This window comes from Anabas testudineus, chromosome 1 (genome assembly GCF_900324465.2).
Source record: "Anabas testudineus chromosome 1, fAnaTes1.2, whole genome shotgun sequence".
NCBI classification, from domain to species: domain Eukaryota; kingdom Metazoa; phylum Chordata; class Actinopteri; order Anabantiformes; family Anabantidae; genus Anabas; species Anabas testudineus.
Genome location: NC_046610.1, coordinates 21439373 through 21452773, shown reverse-complemented (window position 1 = coordinate 21452773; position 13401 = coordinate 21439373). Strand labels below are relative to the sequence as shown.

Below are 13401 nucleotides of genomic sequence, written 5' to 3'. Positions count from 1 at the left end.
GACAAAAAAAAATTACACACACACACACACACACACACACACACACACACACACATCCATCTAACGTATTGTTCGTTTTCTAGCTGCTGTCGGGTGCCTCTGGGCGGCTTGTGCTTACCTTCCCTCGCCTTCAGGAGAACCGTGTTGGCCACGATATTTTCAATCTCCATTGTCAGAATGTGAATCCCGAGCAGTCTCGATACATTTCACTCAGCGGAAAAACACGGTGGTTCTGATCAAACGTGCGGACGACGAGCAGGCAGCTGCACGCAGGCGAGGGGGACGCGGCACTGGCGCATAGTAGGTCTCTAATAGTGCCCGTCGGTCCTCTCCATTGCAAGATGTTTTCGTATCAAAGCCGACCTACGGAGCCGTGTGATTACGACGGGGCTTGTTAGCATTCAGCCTGCCTGCCTTCCTTCCTGCTTCGGCTCCCTCCTCCTCCTCGCCCCTCTTCTGCACAACGAACCAGCGAGAGTAGGAGGGATCAATTTACGACCAGCGCAAAGACACACACACACACACACACACACACACACACACACTCAAATGCGTTCATACATGCATGCGGTGGATGGTTATGTCATTTGTTGTGTGGTAGTTTATTTGGATTAAGTCATGCACATGTGCGCTTTTTAGCAAGTTTCACTGAGGTATATTGGTGCCCCCTCACACCGTGTCTAATGTGAGCATGAGAAGCTACTGGAAACACACACATGCTCCCCCTCTGTTAAGCAGGTTTTATCCAAATGTTGTTGCACTGTGCTGGGTGCGTTAACAGCCTGGAGAAAGGAGATAACACACTGGTTTTCTCATAATCACTTACTGTCACACTGCGAGCCCAGCATCCTTCTGGGCTCTCTAATCAGACTCTTTGATCAAGAGAACCCACACAGCTCTGAGATCTGCTAAGGTGATGTGAATGTTTAGCTTTGTCTGTTCTTGAAAAAGATTCATAGTGTAAGAGGGATAACTGTGGGTGAACAAGCAAAACAGCACTTTCTCTTTGCATTTTGCTGCTATGACCGTAAAAGCACAACGGGGAGGTGTGAAGGTAACTGCCTGCCAGAGGAACTGAAGAAGTCAAAGGTCACTAACTTTCATCTTCACATCCTCACCGGCAGAAAGTGTCGAGTTACTGGATCAATCAAAGTGTGTCCGTGTTTCATGTCGGGCCTTAGCTGTGTTTTGAAAGCGGCAGGAGGGAATTTTTCAAAATTAAAAGAGTTTATTGTTAACAGGTGTGTGTGTGTGTGTGTGTGTGTGTGTGTGTGTGTGTATGCGCATGTCCAGACATGAAATCAATAATTCCTGGTATCCTTTGTTCTCACACCACCTTTTAGACATTACAACTATTACTGTCACCCTGTCAGGGGTTCAGAAACAAAGTCTCTACTGACATAATAATGATTAGAGTGTGTGATAGGAAACCTGATCTAGGCTTAGCGGCATGACTAAGGACCAGAGAGCTATTCCCTAACGATCTGGTACTGCCTTCATTTATTCTTACTTTCTTTTGAAGACATTTTCCATCGAGGCACTAATGTTACCTGTTAATTACTCTTACTAGAAGTTCACAGTGAGGATTCAGTCAGATGCCACAAAGAAGAGTAGGTCTGTACATCAGTTTCATTGTAACTATGTGGATTCAACATATGGTGTGATGGTTTCTTCTGTGCATGGTTTGTTTTGCTGTTATTGCAGGGTTGCTTGTGTGAAAAAGCTAAAACTCCATCTGACAGGTAATGCTCACAGCTGATCCTTTTAGATTACATGCTTCCACCTAGTGGCGATGATACAAAAATACAAAGATCCAAAGATTTAGACTTTATCAAATACTCTTCTCTATGGATTAAACTTCCCAAAAATAAAACGTCATCTTTCTCTTTTCTTATTTCCTCTCATCAGTGTACTCTCCCTCCTCAAATGGCACTAAATAAATCACAAACGACTTAAGTGAAAAGACATTGGTTTCCTCCTACACCCACAGTGTTTTGTGGGAAAAAACATGATCCTGGTTTTAATGTGAAGAAAAATTAGATGAAAATATACAAGGTAGATCTAAACCATTTCTATCCAGACTACTGAGACTTTCAGTTTTTCTCTGTGTTGTAATGCAGACTACATTACAGACACAAGGTGGTGCTGCTTTCAAAAGAGTGTTTGCTTAGCCACCACCTCAGTCAAGTTATTTAATTACCTGTGGTTTTAGATGCTGATGCAAACTTAAACATTAGTTAATGACAACATGCATGTATTAATTTTCTGTTATTCACTCTTTGGCCACAGACTCGGTGAAGATCTCATTATCATTGGAGGATCTTGCTTTGATAAATGAAGATTTTAGATTTTTACAATAATAACAACGATCACACCATTTCATAAATGTTTTGTTTGCTCAGATGAGGAGGACGTGCATTGAGAAAGATGCTTACCAGTATGAATGACTGATGTGGTTAAATGAAATGAAGTAGATGAACTTTAATGCAGTTTTAAGGGGCATACAGTTTTCCTGTATGTGTATTTCTACAGCATGACACTGTAGCCCCACTGCATTCACCTGACAGCCACAGTTAATACTTCACATATGCGATTAGCACGCACTACAGTGTTTAATGTACTCATGTACACTGTGGCTTTATATTCAATTAGTTTATTTTATTGTTTGTGAGGCTTTTGTATTTTATTTTGATAATATGTAGCCTAATATGAAACATATATAGTATGTAGTACTGCACATAAAGTGTAATTTCTTTGCCAGTACTTACACGTTAGTAAAACAACAATGCAGAACACAAATAAAAAGCAGCAGAAGATCAGAAGAAATACACATTCGGTTCACATAGTTCAGGTCCAGCCACCATTTTCCAAGTCAACTTTGACCTAGTTTAATGATGTTATCCTGTTATTATGATGTTATTTCAGGTCAATAAATTAGCTGTTTTTGCTGAGAGCATGTTCATGAGTGGCCTCCAAATGTTCAGAAGTGACCTTACCTTCAGGCACATAGCTGATTATCTGGTGGTGAGGCTCTGCCATCTCCTTGTTCATGACCCTATTTACCCTTTACATCCCTACATTTAATGGACAGCCATAACTGCTTGTTACCTTTCAGATCAAGTTGTCATATCTAAAAAGTTTCTTATGCATTAAGTTACCAGTCATACGACTTGCTGAAAGCTCTGCCTTTATTTAAGACTGGACAGAGTAGAACAGTAAGTTGCAGCTAAGTGAGGTAAAAAAAAAAAAACAAATGAATGAAGATCAGATGATCACACCACTTTGATCAAACTTTCTGAATACGAGCAGGCCTTTCACGGGGTAAACATGAACATATGATGCTCAGCGGCTGTCGACAGTCTGCTTCCTGGCTGTGCGCATGGTTTCACGTGACCAGACGAGCGGCTGTGCGCCTCGGAGGCAGCGGCGCACAGTGAAAGCAGGAGGAAATAGGCTGCAGCGGCTTGGAGCTCCCACTTTGCCCGATTATCTCAATACAGAGGGGACGTGGGAACATTTCGAGGATGTTTTCAATAGGGGAGACAATGGAGTTTCTCATAGGAAACCCATTTTCTACGCCAGTCGGTCAGAGAATCGGTATGTTGCGATCGTTTTACCAACTATAACATAGCCTGTGCTAGGAGTTGTGTTCTGTTTGATCAATCTGACATCATCACTTTCATTTAAACGATCGAGAACAGGTTTCTGAATTTGAAAACGACACTACCGCGAATGTAAACCAGCTTAGTGGGACTTTTATAGTCGCATTTATGTTTTTATATTCCAAAATGTATAATAACTCTAAATTTGACAGTAACATAAAAGTATTGGGAGCCAATGAAACGATCGAGGCGGGACTTAGCTCCCTCAGTCTTTCATGTGATTGGTCGTTATGAGGGAAGTGACAAGTCGTTTGGCGAATAAGGAAGCCACCTGATGTTTCCCCCCCCCTCACTTCCTCAACTAATGTGTTTTGTCAAGCTGCAGTTTCACACCTCATGCGCAAGTGTTAGTGATCCGTTTCAGTGTACTCATATGTCACATTACACAACTTTAAAAGCAGTAGGATTGCCTCATAAAGCCGGCAGGCTGCTTCTTCTTGTGAAACCTTTAACAAAAAAATTTAAAAAAAAACAGGAAAACCCTCAGAAGGCTTGAGCCCAGCTGTTAAAGTCCTGAAAGATGTGTAACCAGGACAGTCATGAGCAGTGAGTGAGAAAAGGTTGCACACCCACCCCTAGCCTTCCTTCCTTCTATCTCACGCACTCGTTTTCTTACTCGTAAATGTCGGAGAAGCTTCAGCTACTTCTGAGGCCAAGGAGGACAGAAGCAGCTGACAGTCACATGAAGTGGAGGGGAGCAGGGAGAGGCCAGGGATGGAGGGAGTGGATGGGAGTGAGAAAGGCAGGGGTGAGGGATTTGGAGAGGTGTGGGAGGTGTTGGTGGAAAGGAATGAAGGAGATTTAGAGGCTTATGAGGAGCCTGTTAAGGGTGAGGTGCAAAGAAAGGCTTTCTTTGCTAAATATTTTATACGAGATGTTAAAGATGAAATTCTATTTTCTCAATCAGCTATTTTCTCATAATCACCTGGCAGCTGTTGGTTTGAGGTTGTCTATACTGTCAGAGGAAGTGCTACTCACTACTCAAGCCTTCAGTAATAGATGTTTCCTAATTTGGAGGAAAAAAATGTATATTCATGGAGAATATATATAAGAATATATATTTGTATGGGTTGACTTCAAGTGTCTGCTTGAAGTCAAGCATGAACTAATTAGATTTTGGTTTTCCAAGGCCAAAGTCACTGTTGCTTTATGTGTGTCCGATTCTCATCAGCGCTATATTTCAGAAATGCCTGGCACAAATGTCCACTTGGACTGAAAGATGACCAAATTAGAATATGAATGTGGACAGAGATGCATGTAAATTACAACTTGACTGGTTGTCAACGGCGATCAACTGCGATGCAAAAAGTCTAATTAATTAAACTGTTTAGAAATAAAGCTACAGAGAGGGCAGAGAAGACCTAATAAATTGTGGGAATTGTAGTTGGCAGCATTTTTAGAGCTGGGCCCATACTTTAAATATGTCTCCAAGTCACCAAATCTTACAGAGGTGCTGAACTACATTGAACCCCCGTTTTTTCTTCATAGTAGTGTTCACATCTGGATCACAATGCCCTCAATTTAGCTACCTAAAAAAAGTGAAACAAGGTTTTACTTAGCCACATATTTAGCCACACATATTTAATATAAAATAATAAAGATTTGAAACCAAACTGAGACTTTAATGTGCAAATATGGACCTTTTGTTTAATAACATCAATGGCTCTACTCAAAGATGCATGTGATGTTTTATTGATGTAAATTAGAAAAATCTTTTTGTTACAGTAATATTTTTACATTCACATTTTCAGTATAACTGTAGCCTCGTATGATTTCCTCTGTGTTGACAGAGCGAGCAACCAGCAGCTCTTTACCATTGGAGGACTGGGGCCTCAACATGGAGATATGTGACATCATCAATGAGACGGACGAGGGGTAAAGATGATGCCACTGGCTTTGTTCACTTAACTTAAGTTTTTTTTGTTTAGTGTTCCAATTTCTTTTTTATCATTAATTTCTTTCTCTTATTACAAGTCAGGATAATGATTATTGGAAAGAGGAAACTCCAAAGCACATAAGTCCTATGATTTCATAAAGCAGCCAAAACCACTGCACCCTCTTCTTGCTGACACAATATTTCTTCCTTATTAATATACAGTATTATATTTAGGTCTGTATGTTTATTTTTTGTATTATTACCATGTCACTTCCTTTATGGTTTTGCTGTTTCTTTTTGCAATACTGCCCTGAACTGAATGTCCCTACTTATGTTTTAGGTTAATCTCATAGTTGGTTTTCTGTTTAGTCTGTAATGCCGTGAGGAATGTCACTGTTAGCTTCAAATGCAGTGGGTTTGTAGTTCATGGATGTGTGTAGTAAAAAGCCAAAAGGTTTTTTCTTTCTTTTTTAGCCAGAAGAGTGACTTTAGGCCCTTTTTTCTATCACTGTACACATGATCCACAAACAGTTTAAATATTAAAACGGAAAAGCAAACAAACTGATCATCTGATGCAAAGTTGTTGTTTTTTTCCCGGCAGTCCCAGAGATGCAGTCAAAGCTATTAAGAAGAGGATTGTAGGAAGCAAGAACTTCAAACAGATCATGTTTGCCCTTACTGTGAGTAGTCATGTGTAGGCCACTGTCAGAGTTTTTTTTGTTCTTTCACAAAGTGAGGATTGAAGGATTTAAGAGGAAATGAGCCTTGTCGTGATTGACTAGTGCTTTGAAGAACATGGTTTCACTGTATATGATTTGCTGAACAAGTTGCTAAGACCACATATTAGTTATCAAGAAAAAAGATGTTCTCAGAGGTTTAGTTACATTTTTGACGTCATCATTGTCCCACAGGTACTTGAGACTTGTGTGAAGAACTGCGGCCATCGCTTCCACGTTCTGGTGGCATCACAGGAGTTTGTTGAGGGAGTTTTGGTTCGTTCCATCCTGCCAAAATATAATCCCCCCACAGTCCTCCATGACAGGGTGCTTAGCCTCATACAGGTATGTAGAGACCACCATACAGAGCAATTTGCACCATGGCTGTACATAATGATTATATGACCCAGTATAAAACCCAAACATGATCAGTTTACTCTGTGACCAGCAAATATTCCCATGCAGTTTTAACATTTCTGCTTTAAAAAGCATCTGCAATGATAGATTTATCATTACAAATTAACTTTCCACCGATCATTTCAGCTCCAGTCTCCAATTAATTTAATTGTATTTTAAATGAGCAAAGTTTAAACCCTAAACTAGCAGGAGTGATAAGTGTCAAGTTTGTAAATGTTGACCTTTTGTTGTCTGTCTACTGTCTGATCAAATAAGAACATGAGTGTCAGCCATTCCCTCTATATTTCCCTCCCATCGTCAGTCGTGGGCTGATGCATTTCGTAGCTCTCCCTCCTTGGTAGGGGTGGTGCATGTATACGATGACCTGAGGAAGCGAGGTCTGGAGTTCCCCATGACAGACCTGGATGCTCTGTCTCCCATCCATACTCCAAACAGGGTGAGAACTTCCACAAAGTGAAAATAACACACATATAATCAATTAGTGAATAGAAATCCATCTTTATATTGTAATTAGCAAATGGCACAGTCTTTGCCCTCACCTTGCAGAGTATCCCTGAAAGCGAGACACCGGAGACACCCACTGCTGCTGTTCTCACGCTAGAGTCACAACCACAAGCCTCTTCCAGCAATCCCAGTCTGAATCCTTCACCTCCACTCCAACCAAGCGAAGGACCAGTCTCCCTCTCTGCAGAACAGGTAGAACTGCGTAAAAGCAACTGCCAGTCATATACTACACAGTTTTCCAGGTTGACGTTAACATATTGAGCAACATATAAAGCCATTGCCTTCAAAGGTAAAGCATTTTTCACATGCTCTCTACATGAGAGTTTTTAAAAGAAGAACTGCTGGAACCTCTGCAACTTAATTTGGAAACAGGGTTTGTACAGGTCGAACAACATTGAAAACCTCAGCAAAAGTTAGGTACATGTTGTCAGGTTGACCTCTGTGACCTTTTCATTAACTGGAGAAATTACAACGTCTGAACCAATTTAATAAGTAACTAATAACTAATAATCATTTATTGCAGATGAAATGTGTATAAGGTCATACTGGACTGAATTAGTGGTGCTAATATTTAGATGTAGAGTTACCACTTTTATGAACTTTTAAAAACTGAATTATACTGAATACTAACCCTGTAAAAGTAGAATCCATGGCAGAGTTGTGTACCTAACAAAGTGGCCAGTGAGCACATATTCCCAGCAGTGGGCAACAGAATACTTTTTTATGATTTGTTTGTTTTAAATCCAGGAACAGAAGTTGCGAAGTGAGCTGGCGCTGGTGAAGGGTAATCTCACAGTGATGTCTGATATGCTGAATGAGCTAATACCTGGACAAACCCGGCACAATGATACAGAGCTGCTACAGGTCAGAGTTGTCTATAACATTTACTGTGTCTTACAATCACATGAGTTTAAGGAAATATTTGCTCTGTCTTCATTTTGATTACCTCTGAAAATGAATTAATCTCTCTCTCTTCTGCCCAAGCAGCAGCTGTACTCGGTGTGTAAGAACATGCAGACCCGAGTGGTGGAGCTCATCCCCCAGCTGATGGATGAAAGGTTCATTGAAGAGCTGCTTGTAGTGAATGATGACCTCAACAACGTGTTTATCCGCTATGAGAGGTGCGCTCTCGCTTAGCTCCATGTTTTGGATTTTGTTTTTGCTTAGTTGTTTATTGTGAAATACAGTGATGTGCATGTTGCTTATGGTCAATGTGATTCTCAGTGTACCGCAATTGTGTTTTAGGTTTGACAGACTGAACAAGGCCCAAATTACAAGTAATCAACAGGTAAGAAGGAAACTGAAATAATAAAGAGGTACTGTGGGTTTTTCATCTTCATTGCAAGACGAGAATGTATTCATACAGTGCTGTGTCCTCCTCCCAGCAGAGCTCTGCAAGCAGACCAAGCCTGTCTGACCTTAGCCCTGCACCTTCCACTTTCAGCCAGCCTGCTGTCATCACAACAAGCAGCCAACCAACAGTCAGCATCTTGGCTAATCAACAGCAATCAACCAACCACAGTGAGTGAACGCTGTATAACTTCTGCTTCGTAACGTGCACAAAACAACAAATCTACATGTACAATTTCTTGTAACTGAAGTCTGGCTTTTCATCATTTGTTTCATTTCTAGTTGAAAACAGGATGTTGTGGTTGGACATCAGGGGATTGTTCAAAAAAGCATGGACTACAATGTGACAAACATTATGATGGCTAACGGGATGTTTTGGGAAATAATCTGAAATACCATGTTGTAGCATATGGTCCACTTGAAAGTTGTACATGGAGAGTGCAGTAGTGGGCAAACTGACCAAGAATTTGTGTGGATATGAGATATTAGTTATGTCTATAAGTATATTAATATTCAAATTACGAATAATAAAGTATCGATTATAAAAAAAATCATGTTGGTTGAAAATTACAGGCGTTTTATATGTGATATAATTATATAAAACAGTACGGACAAACTGGTTTTCATTCAGTTGTAACGTGATACTTTCTGTGTTGCAGAAGATGAGGAGGAATTTGACATGTTTGCTCAAACCAGAGGCAGCTCCCTCGCTGAGCAGAGGAAATGGTGAGTGTTGCTAAGTGGTGACAAAAAGACGCACATCATGTATCGTTCCTGCTTTGCTTGCTTAAGGTTGATAGGCTTGTCCTGAACATCCCTTTTACTTTTTAAAAATGTGTTAGCATATTATATTACAGTATATTTCTTCACTGTTTTACAATGACTCATGATTAAAGCCTGTTGAAATATTTTCTCAGTACGGTTTGTGTATGTTTGTGACCAGTGTCAGGTACGAGGACCCAGGAGCTGTAGAAGGTCTCGCTGGAGCTCTGGACACGAGGTTGCAGGTCACAGGAGGGGTGTGTATACCACAGCAACACACAAATGTGTTTGAACAGAATATTGCCGGTGAATTAAGAGTAGGTTACATTATATTAGTAATGCTAAAACACCTCTTTATTACTTTTCTTCTTAGATGCCACCAGCCAACAACTTGAACCAGAGTGATATTGACAAATGGTTATCTAATGATATGGTAAGAGAAAGTGTCACTGTACACTGTACATGTTCTGAAACAAACAATGCTATATTTAATCTATGTCTTGTTTTCTTGTGCAGGAAGAGCAATCTTCAGTTTGTGAGGGAGTGTCCAGTGAAGGTATGTTGTTGTCTCTTTAGCGCTTCACCTTTAGTAGAATAGATACCATTTCTTAAATCTTCCTTTGTTCTGGTAAATTCATACATGAACTCACATCTAACTGTAACCGTCCCTGCCAGATTTTGATAAGTTTCTTGAAGATCGGGCAAAGGCGTCAGACCACAGGAGTCAGGCGCCTCGCAGCTCCCCACCCTCCACATCGAGACCACCACCACAATCTACCCAGCAACAGGACAGGTCACATGACCAACTTTTTTCACTCTGAGTTTGAAGACAAACAAGAGAAGCAGGTGGATGTAAAGGTCGACATACACATATCATCACATTGAAGTATACATACAATCACACACAAATGTCAGTGCCAAGTCAGGTTTTCTCTGAAAGTACCCCGCACACACACACACACACACACACACACACACACACACACACACACACACACACACACAGTAAAACCTGACACTACAGAACTGCTGTCTAATCAACACAGTACAAAGGCAGTACTTTTTCATTCTTCATTGTTTATCTTTGTGACTGTATATATGAAATATATAAGAAATATATTATTATGATGTTGATATAAAAAAAGTCATAAAAAGTGTTTACAGTTAAGTATAGTTTTGAGAATATATGTGATTTTACTCCATCATGTGCCTTTGCTCCAGACAGCTGAATAAATGGAATAAAAACAGAGAGAATAGAGAATAAATGGGGCATTGTCTTGCAAGGTATGTTTTGTCTGTTTTTCTTTTTTTTAATTATCTTTCGATCTAAGCTACCATGAAGGGAATTTACCCTGAAGCTTGTTTTCGAATTGACATGCAGTCTTTGTGTGAGTCAGCTGTTATTTTTGAAGATTTGTGAAGACACAGCTTCCTCCAAAAGATACGTTATTTTGTTTTTATGTTTACTGTGAAATACGTGTGAAATATACAGCAATACGTCCTTAATCGTCCTTCATTTAAATTTAGCACACATAGGAATTTGTAACATTGTAATAAATCTCAACACATGACATGAAACCAAAGTCAAGCACCATTGTCCTGTGTTTTTGCATTGGAAACTTAGCCAAAACATCAAAGCCTTGAATCAGAAGTGGGAGCTCAGGTGTGCTCTGGTCATACTCCATAATATGTCTGCTGCTTGTGTGATAAGGCACTAATTTGTTATTGTTGAAGAGCTCAAGGATGTCTGGTGCTGGGTACACAGAGTCCCTGAAGCACTCAGGGGATAACCTACAAATGAGTGGGTGAAAAGAAGGAGCAGAAGAGCAGGTTTTCATTCTTCTGAGCTACCATCCAGACTTGAAGACCATGTTCCGACAGTTTAAGTGTTTCTGTCTCCGCTGGATCTGTGTGTCTGTGCTTCTGTATGGATCTGCAACCTTAACTGCTAACATTTCAACCCAGAATGAGCTTCTAAATGAGACTGTTTGGGATTCACCGTTTCTTCAGCTGAGGGCCAGACTTCCATCCTACTCTCAGCCAGTCCGGCCATACACCTTGCTGACCAATGTTGAAGACTACCACTACTTGCCAAAATCCAGACATCGCCGGCGTTCTCAACTTCTGCGTCTTCTGGGGTCTTCCTTTGACCCATTTTGGATGTCAATTGATCAACCATCTGAAGCATCTGGGGGTCAGAGTAATGGTCGACCTTTGTTTCACACACTGCCTGCTAAAATACTTAACTACAGCACGTTCAGAAGCAAGTTCAACCTGAATCCTTCTCCAGAGCTGAGAGAGGCTGCAGAGAGCGGTCGCCAGAAACTAAAGAAGGAGGCTGAAGAGCTGGTTCTTGGTTCTCTGCCTCCAGATGTTGCCAGGTCAGTCAGAGACTGGCTGGTGCGCTCAGCTACGTGTGAATTACACTACCGCTGGGTGGATCTGGGCCCGGCCTTCTGGCCGCGCTGGCTGCGGCAGACTGATTGTGAACGATCAGATGGAGTGCAAAGTTGCTCCTTTCCCAGTGGGATGCAGTGTGTGAGAGCTCAGACAACACACATAAAGATTCTGGCTTGGCACTGCTTGGAAATCAGAAATGGAGTTGATGAATCCAGACGGATTAAGGGTGAAAGGCCTGATGGCAGCATTGAAGTTGGGCCAGGTGAAGTAATGAAACAGTGTTTATGGAGGCAAGTTCCTTATCCTGTGGTCGCAGCATGTACGTGTTCATGTAAATAAATCTGATTCCAAGATTTTTGCTTATCTGAAGCTGCTTTCTACGTGCAAAATATATATTTTATACAATGGAGTTGATGTCAAGGATGTAACTAAAACTGTGTTAACTGTATCTATTCATAGCTAGTTCTTATTACTCTACAAGAAACTGCATGTACCTTAATGTTGCTGGCTTTAAGTACAGTTTAATAAACCTATTTTATCTTGTTAATTTACTGATCAGGGGCATAAAAATCTGAAACTCCTTCTTAGAGTCACTCCAATGCTCAACAGGGCAGTTCTCAGCCAAACACAGTCCTCTATTGTTGCTTTATGGAAACGCCTGTTGGTGTACCTGTGCAGTGATGAAGTATGCTATAAATATTTACAGTCTCCTATTTTCAGGTGATCTGGGGATTAAATATATATCTACCCTTGGATCACAAACATGCTTCTCAAAAAGTCTTGGAAATGGCTGGTACAGACTAAAGTGAAATTTCTTGTTGGTGTGCCACAGTACAGGAAATTCATGTTTTGCTACACAATAAAGTTTTTACTTCTTTGTTTCCTTTTTTTTGACAGTTAGTGTTGGTGTAAATTATTAAATGCAACTTTTTTACAGCAAAGAAACATTACAATGTCAGCCTGAAATAGAAAACACAAGAAAAATGTCATACAATAATGTAATTTCAAAAATCGTTGTGACAAATGAAATTCTGCTACAAATGGACCTGTCTTATAGCCCATAGGTTTTATCTGTTATACAGCACAAATTAAGTAACTGCAGATTTAAAATAAGTAACACCTCAGTGGTATTACCTGCTTTATGTTTCCCATATAAAGTTAGTTTTACAGTGATGTATGCATATGTTTGTTGTTGTTCATGAGGTCCTGGGCTAACTCAATCACACACTTTTTATTTGAAATAAATGCAAGCATCACTAAATAGTACTTAATGACCAGTTCATGCTTGTTTTTTTTGGTTTTGTTTGTAAAGGTTGGAATAAGCTCATTGCTGCCATCTGCTTTTTGACATGTTCACTGTAATGCTGCACCCCTACTGGTGATGTGGGAGCACCTGTTTGGAGGTAGACTGAGTCACAACACTGTGGGTTTCCATAGAGCAGACACTGGATGCCAAGTTTTGCTCTTTTTTTTTTTACAACATAAATTGACTTTACACACACACAATTAAACATTTTGTTTGATTTGTTTTCCGATTCTAAATTTTCACCAGATTGTTTAGTTGTAGAGGACAGAGCATGAAATGTATAGTTGTTATTATAAATCACTTTCCTGTGAGTTTTATGCAAATGTATTTTTTACCACTAATAAAAATATTTTAAAAAAATGGAATAATACATATATCCTGTCTGGAAATTAGAATTTGGTGGTATCT

At 40.2% G+C, this 13401-nt stretch overlaps 3 protein-coding genes across 5 annotated transcripts in view; 2 read left to right on the top strand and 1 right to left on the bottom strand.

The window, feature by feature from the left end:
• grk4 (G protein-coupled receptor kinase 4) overlaps positions 1-451 on the bottom strand; it is a 40715-nt gene extending 40264 nt beyond the window's left edge. Inside the window, exon 1 of one of the 2 annotated variants that reach the window (XM_026358887.1) lies at positions 119-451. In XM_026358887.1, coding sequence (XP_026214672.1) covers positions 119-170 — 52 coding nt within the window. In that variant the 5' untranslated portion in view covers positions 171-451. The remainder of the gene's footprint in view (positions 1-118) is intronic. The other variant, XM_026358886.1, reaches the window with a different exon arrangement.
• Positions 452-3406: 2955 nt separating this feature from the next.
• On the top strand, positions 3407-10574 carry LOC113162316 (target of Myb protein 1-like). 2 transcript variants are annotated; one of them, XM_026360382.1, is made up of 15 exons: positions 3407-3597; positions 5453-5537; positions 6140-6218; positions 6450-6599; positions 6973-7107; positions 7218-7367; positions 7923-8039; positions 8163-8296; positions 8421-8463; positions 8564-8696; positions 9185-9251; positions 9469-9544; positions 9661-9720; positions 9804-9843; positions 9963-10574. In XM_026360382.1, the coding sequence occupies exons 1-15, from the start codon at positions 3525-3527 to the stop codon at positions 10106-10108; spliced, it is 1488 nt and encodes a 495-aa protein (XP_026216167.1). In that variant the 5' UTR covers positions 3407-3524; the 3' UTR covers positions 10109-10574. The 2 variants fall into 2 exon arrangements, with proteins under 2 accessions (XP_026216167.1, XP_026216166.1); XM_026360381.1 differs by having other exon boundaries at positions 8561-8696.
• Positions 10575-10716: 142 nt separating this feature from the next.
• Positions 10717-13149, top strand: LOC113162317 (noggin-2-like). The gene has a single exon (XM_026360383.1). It carries the CDS (start codon positions 11157-11159, stop codon positions 12024-12026), a length of 870 nt encoding a protein of 289 aa, XP_026216168.1. The 5' UTR covers positions 10717-11156; the 3' UTR covers positions 12027-13149.
• The last annotated feature ends 252 nt before the right edge of the window (positions 13150-13401 follow it).